The following is a 17,794-nucleotide window of genomic DNA, read 5'->3' as shown; positions in this document are numbered from 1 at the left end:
TAGGACTAAGCCGAGTAGAAGGAGAAAACAGTCCTTTCCTCTTTTGGCATACACTCCTTGGTCCTGGCTAGAAGATTCTAGAAGAACTTTCCTGCAGTGGAGGGGACCAGTGTGAGGGGTGTTGTCCTGTGTCAAAAGCCGGTTCAGGTCCTCGTGGGCTGTGAGGGTGCTGAACCCATTTCACAGATGAGGAATTGGGGTTTGAGAAGGCAAAGGGACCGAATGTGTCAGCCTGAGGAGGGCCTCAGAACCGAGGCCTGGGAGAGCCAGAGGCATCTCGGGTGAGAGGCAGCGGCTGCCTGCCTGCGGGGTTGGGGTGGGAGTGACCTAGGAGGCAAGGGTGAGCCTCTGGGACGGCTGCGAGAGGAGCTGGGTGACAACTCGCCACACAACCAGCGGCTGGCTCTGCGAAGGCAGGACAGGAGCAGCCCTGGAACTTCAGCCCTGCACCTTCAGTGCTGGGGTCCCCTCCCAGGGAGACCGGTCAGATGCAAGTGAGCAGGGGCTGTCCGGGCTGGGGTGCACATGCAGTGCGGGAGGCCCGTGCTGAGTCTTTAGTGAGCAGCTGCCGTGTGCAGTACTGTGCGCGGCCCAAGCAGGCGCTGGAGAAGCAGGGGATGGTGGGCCCTGTGCTCCGGGGGCTGACGGTCACATCCAGTGGTGAGGAAATGGTGTCTGGGGAAGTACTGCCATGGGATTGTTCCTTCAGCTGGTGTTTATCAAGCGCAGACTGTGGGCAGAAGCACTGAGAGCTGTGGGAACACGGAGGAGGAAGGTTGCATTAGAGAAGGAGGTTGCGTTCAGGTTGAGGCCTGAAGGACTCTGCAGGGGAGGAAGGGGGAGAGGGTGTAAGCGCCTGGAATGGGGAGGGGGGTGCGGATGTCAGTCGGGGTCACTGACGGGTGACCTCCAAGCAGTGCTGGTAGGTTTCCCAGTCCTTTGGAAGATGCGCGGGGGTGGGGTGGATCTGCATTAAGGAAGGGAGGTGTTTCGCCACCTGTGCTGCTGGTGTCCTAGAGCTACCCTGCACAGGTGGTGTGGCATGATGGGGCCAGGGGCACCTCATGGCCCCCTCTCCCTACTCTGAAATATCCCATCTGATCAGCTCTGGGATGAGTCTCTCGAAAGGCTGAAAAGACCATTTCTCTGGATTCAGAAGCTGTGCTCTGCACCATCCCCTCCAGGAGGGCCCGAGAGCTCCGGGTGAGAGGGAGTCAAGAGGGGCCCTTGATACACAGACTTCAGCTCAGCGAGGGGGCAGGCCTCTGCCCTGCGCTGGCTCCCCTCACTCCCACCGGCCTGCTTCCTGAAGGCCAGCTCCCACCATGCCCCTCCCGGCTGCCTCTGGAAGGACGGCCTGACTTCTCACCAGGGAACTCGGGCGCACGCTGCATCTCAGCCTGCGTGTGCTCTACACGTACGGGTCCAGTGTCCTGTCTCCTCTCCAGGGGAAACCTGTGCTTTCTCACTTCACACCTTTGCCTGTCTTGCTTCCTCTACCAGATCCCCATCTTAAGTCCTACTCATCCTTCCAGGTGGACAAAGATCGCCTCCCCCAAGAAGCCCACCTAGCTCTCCTAGCCCTCTTGGGCAGAGCACAGCTCTCCTTGCTCAGGACACCACCCTTGGTCTTGGTGGCTGCCACCACTCTATCGTCACCTTTGTGTTTGAGCTGATTCTGCCAGGGCAGGACCCCTGGGCAAGAGGCTCCTCTAGCCAGCCTATCCCTCCTCCACATGTCCCCAGAGGGCCCAGCCTCCTTGCACTCTGGCGGGGGCGGTGGGTGGTGGTGTCAGAGGGGATGGGTTTGTAAGGCAGCATTTCCTTAAGAACCCACAAAAGTTGCTCAGTACGCACCTCCCTACCCCCACTGTCTTAGAGTACAGTGACAATGCAGTAGCAGTGTGACATGAATTGGAGGTCAGGCTCAGAAAACAGCAGATCTTGCGGGAAGACCTGGCTTGGCCTCTTAGTTGCTGTGTAACCTCAGGCAAGTTATTTAACCTTTATGAACCTTGGTTTCCTCATCTGTTTAATGGGGAATATGCCTCAGGGATGTTGTAAGCATTAAAGAGATAATGGGTGTGCAACCCTCGTAGCCCCAGAGCCCCATGTGGCTAGGTCTCTGCACAATCCAGCACCCAGAGTAATTAGAAAGCTGTCTCTTTATTGTCCTTTGAATGAAAGTTGAACACTGGGAGTCCTTCTCCTGTGTCCCAGTGGCGCACTTGAGCCCATGTGCCCAGCTGCAGTTTCCTCCGTCATCAGTTTTCCTTTCCTCTGTGCTCCCCACACTCCAACTCTTTGTGATATAGATGGGCCCACTCTCCAACTAAGCCTTTCTCCAGTTTCGTCCCTCCTCTGTCCTGCCTACCATCTCCTGATTCTGCATCACAGAAGAGGCAGGAACAGCTGGCAGACATAGAAGTCTCTTAGACTTGGTACGGGGAGGAAGGGATACTTACATGTGGATGGATGAAATGTCTTAGATGCACAAGCCCCTGGCCCATTGTTAATGCTCAGTAGGTGTAAGGCTCACAATTCAATTCAGTAAATGTTCATGGGGGACCTCTTGTATGCCCGGTACCAACTTAGATTTCAATCTCCGAAAAGCTCTGTGAAGGAGGTGGTGTTAGCGCCACGTGACAGATGAGAAAACTGAAGCTCAGAGCACCTGCGTTACCGTGAGTTGTACAGTTTGTCACCTCCACAGATGGTTAAGTGTTAGCTGGGTGCCAGGCTGTGTGGGGAGCTCTGCAGGGTGGGAGAGCCCGTCAGAGTCCTACCCTTACTCCTGGGTCTGGCAGGGAGACCATTTGGATGAGGAGAGAACAGGCTAGAGGCAGGTGATGGGCAGATCCTAAATGTACAGGATTAAATATTTACATTAGGCAAAGATGAGGGTTAAGTGCCTCAGCGGCAGGCAAGGGAGAGTGGAGGGAATTGCTGCCGGGGCAGCCCCAAATTGCTGCTAGAGAGGGGACCATCTTTGGGCGCTCGGCAAAACCACGAGGGGCTAGGGCCAGAACAGGAGTCAGGGGCTGCATCTCCTGCGAGATGTGTGAGACTGTGTGGTGGCCCAGGAATGTGGGAGCTACATACTTTTGTGTAATTAGGTCGGCTCCTCTGCAGCAGCTGCAATTAGCTGCAGGCAGGAGACAGGACTTCCTGCAGCCAAGGTCACTTCTGCACCTGGGGCGGCTTACCTGGGCTCCTGCTGTCTGGGCCCTGTGGAGTTTCCGGCAGGGGCAGCCGAGAGGCAGGTGGGGCTGTGGGGACTCCAGGGTCACAGCTCCTACCTCACAGCAGGAGGACAGAATTGTCCTGGCCCTCCTCCTGCCACTCAACCCTATTTATATCTTCTCTGAGGCTCATTTGAAGAGGGGCCTGTTGCTTCCTCTCTTCACCTTTTAGGGGACTGTTTCTGAGCTTTCCTCACTGCTGTTGCCTGTGAGTAGCACTGTCATTATCTGGAGGTAATCAGCACCCATGACTGGTCAGCGAATGCCTTGTATGCCTCCTTCCACGGGGAGCTCAGTGGCAGGAATATTCTGAGACTTTGGCTTTTCCTTTTGAGCGGCCCAATCTATCCTGCTTTAGTGAAAAATGTAAAAACTGAGATGATTAATGCTGTCACTTTGTTTCTTTTTGGAATCCAGGGAGTATTACTTTATTCATCTAATTTTATCTGCGGCAGTAACAGTCACTGTCTTTGTGCTCTTTACCAGCCATGCCTGTGTGTCTCCTAGAATTGTGAGACAGTAGATATGAAAACTTGGAAGCAGGAAAGTAATTATTCCCTTTTCTTTACAGATGGGAAAGACCAGAGGTTGGAGAAGTGAGTTGTTTCCTCAGGGTCACATGGGGAGGCTGACAGTGGCCCAGGGCCACCTGGGTGCCAAGTGGCACCATCCTCAGGCTTTCGCATCTCAGCTGGGGTGGTGCTGTGGCCGAGATCGGGCACTCGGGTTGGCATCTGGGCTCTTCCACCACACCAGGCTGGGCTGGGGAGGCCGAGCTGCCTGGTCTGTCACACAAGGCTGTGGACGTCAGTATGGCGGCCGGTGCATGTGAGCAGAGAGGAAGTGTTGCCCTGCAGTGGCCCAGGGCTGGGTGGTGGCAGGCTTGGGGCACGGCTTGGGGACAGGCTGGCTGCCCTCTCAGGCCACTCTCTCAAGGCTGGGCTGAGTCCCTGCTTCCTCCGTTCACCGTTGTGTACCCCAGAGCTGGAAAATGGTCTCAAAATCCTTGGAGCATGGCTTTTCCAGCTGTCCCCTTGAGGAGTCCAGGACACTGGCTGCACTGACCACTTGCTACATAGCACAGGTTCCCTCGGGCAGAGGCTCTGAAGCCACCTACGTTCACAGGGCACAAGAGGGTGAGATGAGGTATTGTGTGACAAATGTGAAGTCGTTAGTATGTGCCTGCCTCCCAGTTCAGTTGGTGTTAGTGGCCATTATTACAATTTTAAACACTATTATTAAAGACAAAGACAAGGCTCTATGAGATAACGGGCCTGCCCTGGTCTGGGAAGGCGGTGCTGCGTGAATAGTAGCTGACATCAGCTGTTGGCCCTGTATCTCCTTACATCTCACCCCCCCCATAGGCCCAGACACCTTCAGTGGGAAGGAAACTCCAGTTGTTCTCATTATGTCTTGGTGGTTGTGTTCTAGAAAGTCACTGCAACACTGAAATAACAAACGCTGAACTGCTGTTTCTAAGGGAAATACAGGGTTTGGTTCCTGCGAACCTCGGTCCCAACATATTCATCAACTGATCAATACCTAACCTTGTCTTACGTGGGTTTCTGTTTAAAGACACCTTCTGTAATATATGCATATTTAATTAATTAACACTAAACTCACAGTCAGTAGCACACTCATGCCTGAACAAAGCTTATCTAGCACAGGGATGGTCTCTGTAAGGTGCACCATGGTATTCTTGCACTTAGGAATACTGGGTGGCACTTCCGCACTATACTTGGGGGCCATTTTCAACAGCAAAATCACCAAGAAAAAGCTCAGAAATGTGGCAGACATGGCACTGTGCTGACCATGGAAAGGGCGCTTGTTTGCAGTGTAAGAGCTGAAACAAGGCAGGGCGTCACCACATTCCACCTGGGACCGTGCACATCAGGGAATGCAGAAATTTCACTGTTCTCCGCGTGTCTACGTCTGCCATGCCAGTCCTGCAGGTATTGATTTTGGGGGGTTACTAATCAGTTTTAGCAAGTAGGTGAATGGCATATGTGGAGTCTGCAAATAGTATCAGCTGTGTATGGTACAGAACCCAAACTTCTGGCCCAGCCCAGCTGACGGGGATTGCTCAAGGTTGGGATATGACAGCAGAGCCCTGGAGCCACAGGCGACTCGGAGAGGGGGAGATCCTCAGATGACCCCAGGGCCAGCTGCCCGCCTGGCCCTGAGCATAGGGAGGCTGCGGGGCTCTGAGGCCCGGGCTGGGCTGTGGCTGAGCTGGAGGGCTTCATCCGAGGGGCCCTGATGGGTTCTCCATGCACAGCACTTCAGCTGTTTACGGCAGTGGATGGGAGGGATGTGTCTATCTGTACTCTGTCCATATTTTGAACATATAATTGAGGAGAAACTAATCTTTGCAGGATTTTCACTTGGTACCCGCTTCTGCCTCCTGCAGAGAACTGGCAGAGATGAAAACATCATTGGAGGTGTTTGTATGTTAGGAACCCAAGCATCTGTGCAGATAGGAGGGAGGAATGGATGATTATGGATTCCGCAGTAGAGATTCCCCCCAGGCTTGGCTCCAGGCGGGGTGGGGAGAGGAGGACTGGGAAGAAGCAGGGCAGTGCCCCCTCCCCAACTCCCTGGTCTCCTAGACTTACCTGTACCCTGTTAGTCCTCTAGAGGCTGAGATTGAGACCATGGAGGGCCCCTGGGCTCCAGTCACCTTAAGTTCCAGGTGGTAAGTGAGACCTAAGAGGGGCGGTGCTTCACCAATCACCACAAAGCAGAGATGGGGCTGGAGCGCAGGCCTCTAGTCTCTCAGACTAGCGCTCTCTGCACGTCAGCACAATGCCTGCTGTTCCGTCTCACCGAGGCACTTTGCTTATGGCAGAAGGGCATGTTTTCTTCTTTTGTTAAGGACTGCCTTCAGTTTTTTGGAAAGGTTAGGAAGTTGGGCTTTAGAATCTTGGCTTAGTCACTTATTGGCTGTGTGACCTGGGGCAAGTAACTTAACTTCTCTGTGCCTCAGTTTGTTCTTTTTAAAATGGGGATGACAATAATAATACCTATTCCTTAAGGCTGCATTGAAGATTTAATCAGTTAATATTTATAAAATGTTTAGAACAGCAGCTGGCACAAAGTAAGAGCTCTGTGTTTGTTAAATAATCAAAATTTATAGAATTGCTGTGTGATCTTGGGCAAATCACCCTTCCTGTGCCACATATTTTTTGTCATTTAAAAAATGGGGGTAGATAATAATACCTACCACGAAGGGCTGTTGTGATCACTTGGTGTGATGAATAGTGAGTTTATGATGCTTAGTGCAGAGTAAGCTTTTAAAAACTGGCTAGTTTTTATTATTGGTATACTTATGCCTTGGTAGCCTTCTCCCCATTCAACCGGCAGTCTCCTGCTCTGGAGGAGAGTCAGATGAGGCGACGGGAGGAGAACAAACACAAAAGATGGGCCAGGGGGAAGGGAGATGACAGGCTGCTGAGGTCTGCATGCAGATGCGACCAGAGGTGTCTTTGGGCTTCCCCTGACAAAGACCCTGTGACTAACTGGGTGGAAGGTCCCCGGAAAGGAGTGGGGAGCTGTCCTCTGAGCCACACCCTGCAGGGGCCCCCCTGCCCCACCCTCAGGAACTCTGAGGACCTGCACTGGTCAGCAGTGGTTCCTTCACCGAGTCTCCTGCCCAGGGCTTGTTTCTTGAGGGCGGCCCCTCCACCTGCCTGGGCATCGGGGCACATGTGTAGCCAAGGGTACTGCCAGCAGTGGGAATGCCATTCAGGGGAGGCGGGTGCATGCAGAAAACTCCCTTCTGAAGTTCCTCTGGAGGGCTCGGGATACACTTCACAGGAAGCGTCAGCACAATTTTCTAATCAAGTTGAAGTCCGTGGCCCGTAGTTAGAAACAATAAATGAAACGCAATTTGAGCCAGCACTTTGCCTGAGTCTCTGTTTCTGGAAGTGGGTGTGAGTGAGAAGCTGGTCTTTCTGAGGGAAGAACTTGACCCCCGACCCCGACCATTTAGCCCCCAGCCCTGCCATCAGCTTGCAGGGGCGGGACCTTAGGACTTTATTTTAGGTAATCATTCCAAATCCTGATTTTGATCTGTCAGGTCAAAGTCCACACTTCTCTGTAAATCGGTGCACACGATTTAGCAGACTCTTTGTTTTTCCCCCTTCAGCTCCTTCTACCTACCATGCTAGAGTTTGGTCTCAGAGATCATTGTTTAATCAATATTAAACCATTCACGTAGTTTAAGTGTTTACTTATGTGCTTTGAATCATAGTTTGCAGTAAGAACAAGTGATGCCCCCCTAATCTGCCTTCACTACGCTCCCCAATACCCTAATTATGTAATTTAGAAAAGAACATTTCCTGACAGCAGTTTCTCAGTGCGCGGCAACAAATGCCGACTGGGGACAGGACCAAACAACCTGGTAATAGCTAGCACATGGGGACCACTGCCTCAGTCCAGGCAGCCTTGGCTTGGGGCGGACGCCCGTCCGTTTGGGTTAAGGCTTTCAAATGATGGCGTATTAGTGCCAGTAGAAGTAATTCCACATGAAAAGAGCTATAGCTAATAGCCCATCTCCAGTCTCTCTTAGTTTGTGGAATAGGTCCTCACTGCAAATTGTTACTGACTCAGACAGTCAGGAACAGATATCTCACCCAGCCTATGAGATTGACTCGGCCAAAGACGTGTCCAAGAGGCCAAAGTTTAGAACAAGCTGCTCTTCATGAGCTTGCCAGTGCCCCTCATCTATGGTCCAGAGGCTGGGCCTGAATGTCCCTCGTTGCTTTTGAGTGGAGTTTAGAGACTAGCCTACTCAATCACGCTAAGTAGGTGTTTGAAGGGCTGTAGGTGTCGGGTTGCGTGATTGGCAGGATCCATGGTTTCAGGTATGCCTGCACTTCAGCACCATCTAGTCACTGTGGTGATTTTCGGCAGGAGGGGCCCTTAATGCTTTCTCCTCCCCAGTCTGCCAGTGTCAACGACTCAGCGTCTCAAGCCCACTGCCCGTTGTAAGCAGAACCCAGCTTACCCTTCTCTGGCCATGTGAGGCCTAAATGCTCACTGCTTCAGCTGCTTCCATAACAGGAATGGAAAAGTACCCTTTCTGCTTCCCCATCCCCCATGGAGACCTCGGTCCGACAAATATTCCGTTGCTATAGAAACCCAGCAGACACCTTTGGGGGCTCACCTGTCTCAGCATTTGGGGCATTGGTGTGCAGCCACTCCTTGGGCAGAATCCAGCAGCTGTGGGCCTGCGTTGTTATGTAGTCATCCAGCCACTCGGGGCCGAGCTCTTGAAGGTCCCAGAGGAGGGGTAGGGGATGAGTGAGGAGCAAACTGAGCTGTGGAAATTTTAATTTGGCTGTGAGTCCCAAACCAATGTGTTAGCCTTTCTAGAAGTGCTGGTTGCTATAGTGATAGAAGCGGTGCCAATTGCAAGAGTTGTTTTTGTGGTTAGGGTGCCTGTTTTAGACAAAGAGATTGAGGCCAAGCCGACAGCCTCAGTCCTCCCACCCTTCCAAGAGTTGGATATTGTCAAGTCCTGGCCTCGGGAGGAGGGGGTGACAGCCTCCCACAGTGGCCATTTTGCCCTTACGTTTTTCTGGGGGTCCAATGGCTTCTGCCAGAAAGGAGTGCAATTACCTAGCCCTCCAAGAGAGACCCCACAGGTGGGCTCACCAGTGAAGAAGGGGCTACTCAGTTATGGCAGAAATCAGAGTTTAGCAATTTCCCTCTCAGAGCAAACTCACCATAGAGTGTTCTTTATGGAATCGTCTACCACCCAGAGCATGGCCATGGGCCTGTGTATAGGGGTCTGCTTCTTCAGGCCACATTTTGTCTTGGGTCTCAAATATTAGCTCCCCTGAAAAATTTCCTAAGTGACGGAATGGAGGCCTTTTCTGTAGCCGGGGTGCTTGTGTAGCTCATTAATTCTCAAAGTGTTTTACAAATATTTATCTATCGTAGGTCATTTGCAAACCTAACCCCTGTCATCCCACCTCAAGGTTTTCCCCTCCAGCCTGGTTGCCCAAAATGAAGTCAGAAGCCTTGGACTGGGAATTCCACGTTGGTGGATTTTGAAAAGCTGGCCTGAATGGTTTGTTTATTTCTCTAGTCTGCCCTTCTTAGAGTCCCAGAATGTGTCAGGACTTCCCAGGCCAGACATGCAAAGCCCTTTGCCCTCCCTGCCAGAGGTGAGAGTATTTTATTTATGAATTCATCTTAAATCACTTTTTAAAATCACTTTTAATCAAATTAATAGTCTTTCTCTAAGATTATGTCAAATCATCAAAAATAAAGAGGGCTTTCGCTCGGAGTGAGGTATTTTAGGACAGGTAACCAATTCCCTTCGACTTGCTTTCCCCGCTGGCCTGGACAAGTAGAGAAAGCGTATTTCGTTTTGCTCTCGGAGAGCCCTGAAGTCTGCCTATTTCCTTGTAAAGAGGAAGGTCCCTGGGATCTGGAGGCCTGGGTCCTTCCCAGGGGCAGATGCATGCTGAATGTCAGTGATATTTCCCCCAAGACCCACCCAGATGATTCCTGGGTTCCTCCCCCTCCCCGTCTTCCCAGCAACCCACTGCCCTGAGTTTCGTCAGGGTTGCTGGCCTCAAAGTGACCAAACCTGAATTTGCCTCGGCCCCTGGTCTCAGAAGTTGTGACTACTGAAGGCTGACCCCTGGTGAATTTTCAGAAGCCACGACTTGTCTGCACCAAGCCTTTTCTGCCGATAAGTCAGGCTTTTGTGTCGAGTGGGCGGTAGGGGTAGCAGCTTCAATAGGGCCCATATCAAGGTGTTACTAATCCTTGGCTGGCTAATGCTTGCCAAATAAATAGCCTCATTAGGAAGAGCTATAAAAGTCCAATAAGATTCTTCTAATTACCCTCCAGAGCACAAATACTTGGGGTTTCAGTTTAGCATAATAGGAGACATCAAGAAAAGAGGGGAGAATGTATGAGTGTGAATATTTTTTAACAAGGGCTTTCCCTCCTCCCCAGCCCTAACACTGGCACATCTAGCATTTCATATTTTGCTTTTGCAAAAGCAAGAAATTGCTGAACAGAAGAAAAAAAAAGACAATGACATATTTTAGGTTACTATTTCACCTTTGCAAATCAATATACAAGCCATTAAAACTACATTTTTCCATGAATGATAAGTGTAATTACCTCTCCTGCCATAAAAACTTGTCCTTATTAAATGTAAATATTTAAAAATGATTGAAATATATTTGAAGGGCACTTTATAGCTTGATTTTATATGCTGACATCTGGGTTGCCTTTCCTAAAACACTATTTCCTGGAGAGTTATTAAATTAGTATTTTGAGAGGACTAACACTAGACTTGTTCCTTATTTCAATTTTAATTTCGTACATATTTAGATTCACCGGGAACTCAGAGAGGGCTTACATTTAGCTAATACATCGTTATGTTTGCGGGGCTTGTACATGTAGAAAGTGTGATATTATTTGCAGAGGGAATCTTTAAACAGTGGGAAACTCCATCTCCACCCCTGCAAAGTATATAAGAGTAAAGGAATCAAGATTCCAAGATTGCTGACTATAAGTGTTTAATTTTCCAATTCTTTTGAACAGGAAGATTGTTTTAAATATTTACTTTACTTTTAATTGTGCATCATTTGAGATAGCAAATTGCCCGATCTATTTTTTTTTGTAGATCTGTCGGAGGTTATTTAGTTGAACTCCAAGAAAGATACGCAGTGTGATCATTTTTTTTTTTTTTAAAGCTCCACTCTTTGAAAGAGATTTTCTTTTTCTTTAAAAATTCTCATTTTTAGTTGTCTCATTCTGCCTCTATTTTTGGAAAGGTGAGATTATTCAGTTCTGTGCTTGAGAGAGTTTCAGGGAACGATAGAAAATCTAATATTTGAAAACACAAGCTTTACTAACATACTTAATTCCAGACGGCAAAAAGACCTTGCCCAAAAATGTGAAAGAATTCAATATTTGGTGGCTCAAACATTTTTTCATGGTAAACAAATATTTCTGGGATAGATGTATTCCTGAGCTCTACATAGGAAAGCAACCAACCATGCAAGCCGTGCTGGGCTGCCCTTCAAACCCTCTTTACTCTTTTCCTTTCACTGTGTTAAATCCTTGAGATGTGTAAAGATGTTATGATAGGCAGTGGGTCAAGTAATCTGCACATGTAGCTTTTTATAAATTTTTCTTTGCAAAGGAAAATTTTTCTTCAAATAAATCCCCCCAAATAAATGGTTTGTAAAAACAAAAGTCTATTTGTTTTGAAATTGCACACAAGAAACCATGTTATAACAATATCTCTTTTTGAGTTCCGCCTGAGAAAAGAAATTTACCTACAGTCAGCGATTTCCCTCATGATAAGCCTTTAAAAAATAAATTTGTCTCTTGGGAGAAAATAAACATTAGCGAAGTGTAGGTATTTGTAACGAGGTGGCCTTTATTCACTTACCCAGTGGATCTGTCGAACCTTTGTTTTTCTATCCCCCCCAACTCTATGTCTTTTTCTTTCTTTATAGTTCTATTCATGCGAATTCCTGAACCATAAGCATTTTAGAAATTTGTTGCTCTTAATTACATAGATGCTTCTTGAATGAACAAATGTGCTATTTTCTCCCCACGCAGAGTAGAAATTTTAGATAAGTTTTGAAATTCCTTTTTTTTTGCTGAAGCGTTTGGCAAATGTCTGGGGCTTGGGGGTATTTTCACGGTGTCCCTGAAGGTGAGCAAACGAATGGGGAACACGCAGCTTTCACCAGGCAGTGACTTGGGAATTTTTCAGGACGCATTATTTTCTTACGTTAATGCCTTTGTAAGTTCTATCGACGATGTTCAGACATCAAAGAGCATGCAATTAATAATGGGCATCTGGAGGGCCGATCACATGCTTCCGATGTTAAAGTGGTGAACGACAGGAAAATCAGCCGTGGTCAGGTATTAGCTGTAATCATTTCTAAACAACAGCAACGAAGCCTTCTCTTTTGTGCCTCTGCTTTCAGAAACGCAAAGGTTCACATACAAAAGTTTCCCATAGACGTTTTCCTTCTGGTGGATGCGTGCGTAATAAATGATTTGTAGACCTACATCGTCAGTGTTGAGTCAAATCACTTTAATTTCTTCAGTAAATGCAAACCCAATTTTGTGTGAACTTTTCCCCTTGAAGCCCAACATGGACGTGGGGCGACAGACAGCTGGTTGTATCATTTGAGTCTTTAGTTAATCCTCACAGGTTGCCCCTTTATTTGTTTGCATTTTCCAAAATATACGAATATTTTTCTAGCACTAGGATAATAGTCCCTCTCTGCCTGCTGCCACTGAAAGCATCCTTACTAGTTATTCCATTTCTTTGATGGTAGCCTGTTTATCTTTTCCAAAGCGATCTATGTTACCCAACCCCAAGTAATATAGGATAGGCAGACTTAAGACTGTATTTAAGCTCAACAAAAATGTTCCAGATAAATATGGTGCTTTGGGCTCTAAATGCTCCAGCAGGTATGAAAACCTGCAACTCTTTAACAATAATTCTTATTTGAGTAGGTCACAGATAATAAAGGAATGCTTGTTTCTGGGAAATTAAAAAAAATGACAGGGGGGGGAGAATATTTATTTGCTCTCTACATTGGTCAAATGACTGGTGGATATTAAAAACTTGTAAACAGACAGATGCAACCAATTCTCTTTCATTAACAAATTGCAATTTCACAATAAAGTAAATGCATTAAAAAAATGTCAGCTTCCGAGAGGCTGAAATTGTCAGAGCTTGAGCATGCTTTAATTGTTAAAAAAATTTTTTTGATATTCTAATCAGTTTAGGGAAAAAAGTTTTCTTGTAAATCTTTAAAGAACCAATTTAAATGTTAAAGTCTCCTTTGGCCGTTCAGGTAGCAAAAGTGCCGATCAACTTTGTGTACATTTCTGTACATTTGGCCCTAGACTAAATCTACCAAGTCGCCAGTTTTGTTTTCCTTCTAAGTGCAAGCCGTATCAGCAGCACATTTTAAAGTTAATTTGAAGCAGGGTCTATATTGCCATCAGCAAATATGTTATAAGCTTATTATTTAATAGTGATTCCTGGGGAAGGCCATCATCCCCTTCCTAAATCCAAATATAAAAGCTGAAATCGTATTTGTTAAAACTGTCATTTTGAATTTGTGGCCCAGATTGTTTTCCTGAGCGTGCTGGGCCAGAGGCTCGAATGCTCCCAGCTGCAGGCACCCCCGAGCCCAGCAAAGCTGCTGAGGCCGGTGGCTGAGACGCTCCAAGCCGCGCAAACCGCCTGCTTCCCCCAAACAGAGCTCCAGCCCAGCCTGCTCACGGCTTTTCCACATTGTAAAATCATTTGATTTATTTGTTTGGTTTGGTTTGGTTTTTAGAAGCACTGCAGAAATTATTTCCTACTGGCAGAGAGGGCACTTTGTGTTACACTACATTAGTTTCACATCATTAGTTTAGGGTTCTCAAACTTAAAATTGTAAAGTATATGGGAGGCTTCTACAGACCTCAGTTCTGACCAGAGCAGAACCAATTAAACCTGATGGATTCCTTTCACTGTCTGTAACGTGTGAGGCCATACAGAACAAAGTGCTGTGGCATTGCTGAAGGGGTTCCCTCTGTTAGCTTTGGAATTTGGTGGTAGGAAATGTTGCAGTTATTTATAAAGAGGCAAAATTCCTCTGTTACCGTTCCCGTTCTCAAAAAACGTAATTTTATCGTCACTGCTTGTAGCAAGAAGGGGTGCCGATGACAGCCACGACCCCATCTCTCTGTGCTGTCTCACCTCCGTCAGCCCCTTCCCACTCCGGATTCTTGTTCTTTACAACTAATTCTAAGCACGCCTGAGGATAGAGGACTAGCCGGATCCGACCTGCCGGCGGGGTGCCAGGCTGCGGGAACCTGCATCCCGGGGCGGGGACTCTCCAAGCCCGGGTCCCCACAGGGGTCTGCACCAACCAGAGTTCCCCACCGCCTGGTCCCTGGAGGTGGGGTTGGGAGGGAGATACTAGGCTAGAGCCTGGAGCACCTTCTCCGAGGTGGGGCGGAAGGAGAGCCCCGGCTGGCTGGCTCCCACGCGCCCACTCTGCTCTTTCCTCTCTGGCTTTTCCTTCCCCGGGATCCCTTCCTTCCCCGAATGTTTGAGCGCGCCCTCGGTCTTTGCCGGCTGTGGCTGTGGGAGAGCCGCGGCCCCAGGTAAGCGCTCCCCGAAGCTCTTCTGCCACCTGTTGGCCGCCCGCGGTGGTGACGCCGGGAGAAGCCGAGCTGGTGGGATTCGCCAGGCCTGGCTTCCAAACGCCGGCTAGAATTGTTGATGACCTCTCTGCGGCCGCCTCTGTGTTCGGCCAAGGCCCACAGACTGGCAGACCTGCAGCTGTCTCCTGAAGCCCCCCTCAGCTGGTCCTCCTACATTTCCTGGGCCCCCTCTGTGGCCCCTGAGCTCCCCCACCCAGGAATATGATGTATAGGATCCCTCCTATCCCGGCGTCCTGCCTCTGAGGCCGTCATGGGGCCAGTGGAGGGTTCAGCGTGTCTCTGGGTCCTCGTATGGCAGTGGTGTCTGGGAAAGGCTCGGAGTGTGCCGTGTAAGAGGCGCAGTGGGAGGTGTGGGCTGAGTCCCCCTGACATGGTGGCCCTGCTCTGCCGTGAGACAGTGGAACAAAGGGAGGACAGGCCAGCCTGTCCAACTTGGGCTTTCTTGATGCTGGGCGGAGGGGTCTGCCCCGTCCCCTCTCGTTCCGTCTTTCCTGGGGGAGTCCCCAGGGTGTGGATGGACGGACAGCACCGGGAACTTCAGCCAAAGGTCAGAAAGAAAGGTGTAGGAGCTTCAGTGTACAGGAGACTGCAGAGCTTTCTCACTGGAAGCCCGGGACCTTTCACTGCACAATAAACCATCCCAGTTTCATAGATGAACAGTTGTGTTCCGGGGAAGTCGGGAACCCACCACAAACAGGCTGGAGTTCACTCATGTGAATAGCTCTGTAGGGTACTTTGAACAAAGTGGGGCTCTAGTTTGGTGGCTGTTTGGGGCATTTTGATACAAAGCAGTGCAGCAGTCACATTTCTGAACCATCTGGGGGCAGAACTAAACATCTTTCTAGGTCCTGATGGGCCAAGTCTTAGGAACGGATTTGGCCTGGCTTTGAGAATGTAACACGTGCTTTAGTAGCACTGAAGGGCAGAGGACAAACGTGGAGATGATGCTCTCATCCGTATTTTGGGGCGGGGGTCCAGAGCCATGTCTCCCCGCTAGGCCCCGCTGGAGGGGGCTGAGAGTCACAGCTGCTGTTGGCCCACAGACCGGCGGTCAGCCCGGTTTGAGACGCAATGTTTTTTCATTCCATGGTAGTTTTATACACAAAGACTGCGTCACTCTCAACTCCGCCCGCCTGCAGCACGCATGAGCCTTAAACACAGCGTCTGAGGTCCAGTGGGGCATCCGTGCTTAGTCTCGCTCAGCAGCATGGCTAGACCGCTGACACCCTAATTTTACCAACAGAGGTCAAGCCGTTTCCATTGGCCCAACTTATGTCTAACCCCGACACCTTTTCTCCAGCCTGTTAGAAGGGGGTTGTCCCTGAAAGCCAAGGGTGCCTGTTTTTAGATGATTGTCGCCTGGCTTATCTAAGGCCAAAATGTTCTTCCCTCCTGGTCTCTGAAATCATGAGGAAGGGACTCTGGTATTTGGCCAAATGGCTGCTGAGAAACCAGCCCTGAAAAGTTATTTTCTTAGTCCAGGGGCCCATGTGAGCCCTGGACTAGGGGCTTTAGTTTTGTTTTTTCAGCTCACCTCATAATTTAATGTAGAAGAAATTCTTTGGCATGTTTCCTCCGGGGTGCCGACTGCCTTTGGAGCAGTTCTGTATGGAGCAATGCCCCGTGGTCAGAAATCTTCTCGTTATGCCAGGTCTGGGCTTTCGGTATCCGCTGAGTGGCTCGCTGTAATCTCTCAGGTTGGCCAACAGAGGAGGGAGAGAAATCCTCCTTAGCCGGGACTCAAATTTTTATGGAGAAGAAGGAATGTTAGAGAAGTTGGTAAACTTCCAGTCCTCTCGACCCTGTGCACATGAGGAGAAGGAAAAACCCCAGGCTGCTGATTATTTACCCCCAGCACAAAAGCGGCCTCCCCTCCCATCCCTCCCTTTTATTTCCAGCCACTCTGATAGAAACACATTACTGGCTGAATACGCCTTCCCACAATACTGTCCATCACACAGGTATTGGGGGACCAAAGGTAAGGTGAACTTTAAACACACCTGGCACTGCTGGCTCCCGCCTTTGTGCTTGGAATGGCCACCAGCCAGGTGGCCGCCCTGTTCCCCATTCACATGCTCTCCAGAGGAATTCTGACAGATGGACTTCTTTCTGAGGCCACACAGTATTCTCAAATCAGGCCATTCAGCTGCCTTGGGAGAGTTGGGGCAACCTCTCTGGTGAGCAGCCTTATCAGGCTCTTAAAGCTTGAAGCTGCTCAGCCTAGAGAATTATCTGGGGGAGAGCAGACTCCAAGACTCTTGACTCCCTACTGGCCTTCAGCAGCAAACAGGGCAGGGTTTCCAAGGCACCCAGGTGAGCCCACCCTGCGGTTGCTAACTGTGCTGGTGCTCTTCCTCTAGCCGCTTGTGGGCACCTTGGAAGGAGGGGGCAGACGGCTGAGCTGTGGACCGTCTCTCCAGTTTTATGCATCTGGAATCGTGAGCTTTTCTCCAGAGTTGTAGTAAAGTACTTTATTGGTGGTAACTGGGACGGCGGCTGCTCTTCCTTACCCCGGGCTGCTTGAAGATCCAACTCAGCTTTTTTTTTGACCTTTCCCATAACTGGGTAGGAAATGACCCTTTCTGGAACGAGGAAGAAAGACTCCTGAGTCATTCTCAGTTTTCTCTCCAGCTGCTCCAAGTTCACGTGTTATAACTTTCCCGAGATAACATATTCCAGAGGCCAGTGAAAAGAAACTGTGGAAAAGTCTTTTAAGTGGGAACATTCTTGGTTGGGAGATGGAGCAGTTCTGGAGGACGTTGGTGCTTTCCCGGGTCACAAAGCCGAGAGGTGAGGAGGCCATAGTGGTACTTGGATTTGGGGTGGATAAGACTGGTTTTTGTAAAACGCTGGAATCCTCTGTGATTATCAGTTGGGAAATTCATCGGAGTGTTTATCTGTCAAGGAAGACAAAATGGACTTTGAGAGTGTCAACCCATCTCTTGGTGAGCGTTTGCTCTGGCTGTTGAGTGTCATTGCTGTTAGCCCCTTTATCCCTGGGAAAGGCCAGGCTCTGGGTCACCCCCATCTCAGAGATAAAATCCAGCCCTGCTTTTCTTCTCCATGGGATCTCGGCCTAGGCAGCTGAGTGTTGCTCTGATCCAACAAGCAGACCTCTGCGATCAAAGCCCTTGTTATTAGTTTGAACCCAGATTGTATCTTGACCTCAAATGAGATTTAAGAGCATAGAAACAAATGCTTTGGGAAGAACTAAAGAAGGTGACAGAGCTGTCGTCACAGACGTCAGGCCCTCTCCCTGAAATTCCATGCCCCTCTCCTTCCCATCTCCCTCACCCCTGCTTGCCCCACTGGAATCATTCAGTATTCAC

General features: G+C 49.4%; 1 protein-coding gene and 1 long non-coding RNA gene across 4 annotated transcripts in view; one reads left to right on the top strand and one right to left on the bottom strand.

Annotated features, from left to right (window-relative positions):
- Window positions 1-17,794, top strand: part of LOC309657401 (uncharacterized protein) — a 239,571-nt gene that overhangs the window by 35,729 nt on the left and 186,048 nt on the right. Inside the window, exon 1 of one of the 3 annotated variants that reach the window (XM_082454803.1) lies at window positions 14,422-15,012. The exons of the other annotated variants lie outside the window; for them this stretch is intronic. Within the exon in view, the coding sequence (XP_082310929.1) occupies window positions 14,716-15,012 (297 nt within the window). The 5' untranslated portion in view covers window positions 14,422-14,715. Of the gene's footprint in view, window positions 1-14,421; window positions 15,013-17,794 lie in introns of those variants that run through there. 3 annotated transcript variants of the gene reach the window in all.
- Window positions 55-14,206, bottom strand: LOC309658003. Its single transcript, XR_014261990.1, has 2 exons — window positions 8,410-14,206; window positions 55-752 (listed from the first exon to the last, which is right to left on the bottom strand). It is a non-coding gene; the product is annotated as an uncharacterized lncRNA (long non-coding RNA).

This window comes from Balaenoptera physalus (genome assembly GCF_965194825.1).
Source record: "Balaenoptera physalus genome assembly, chromosome: 3".
Classification (NCBI taxonomy): Eukaryota; Metazoa; Chordata; class Mammalia; order Artiodactyla; family Balaenopteridae; genus Balaenoptera; species Balaenoptera physalus.
Note: the sequence above shows the minus strand (reverse complement) of the source record. Positions and strands in the feature narration are given on the sequence as shown.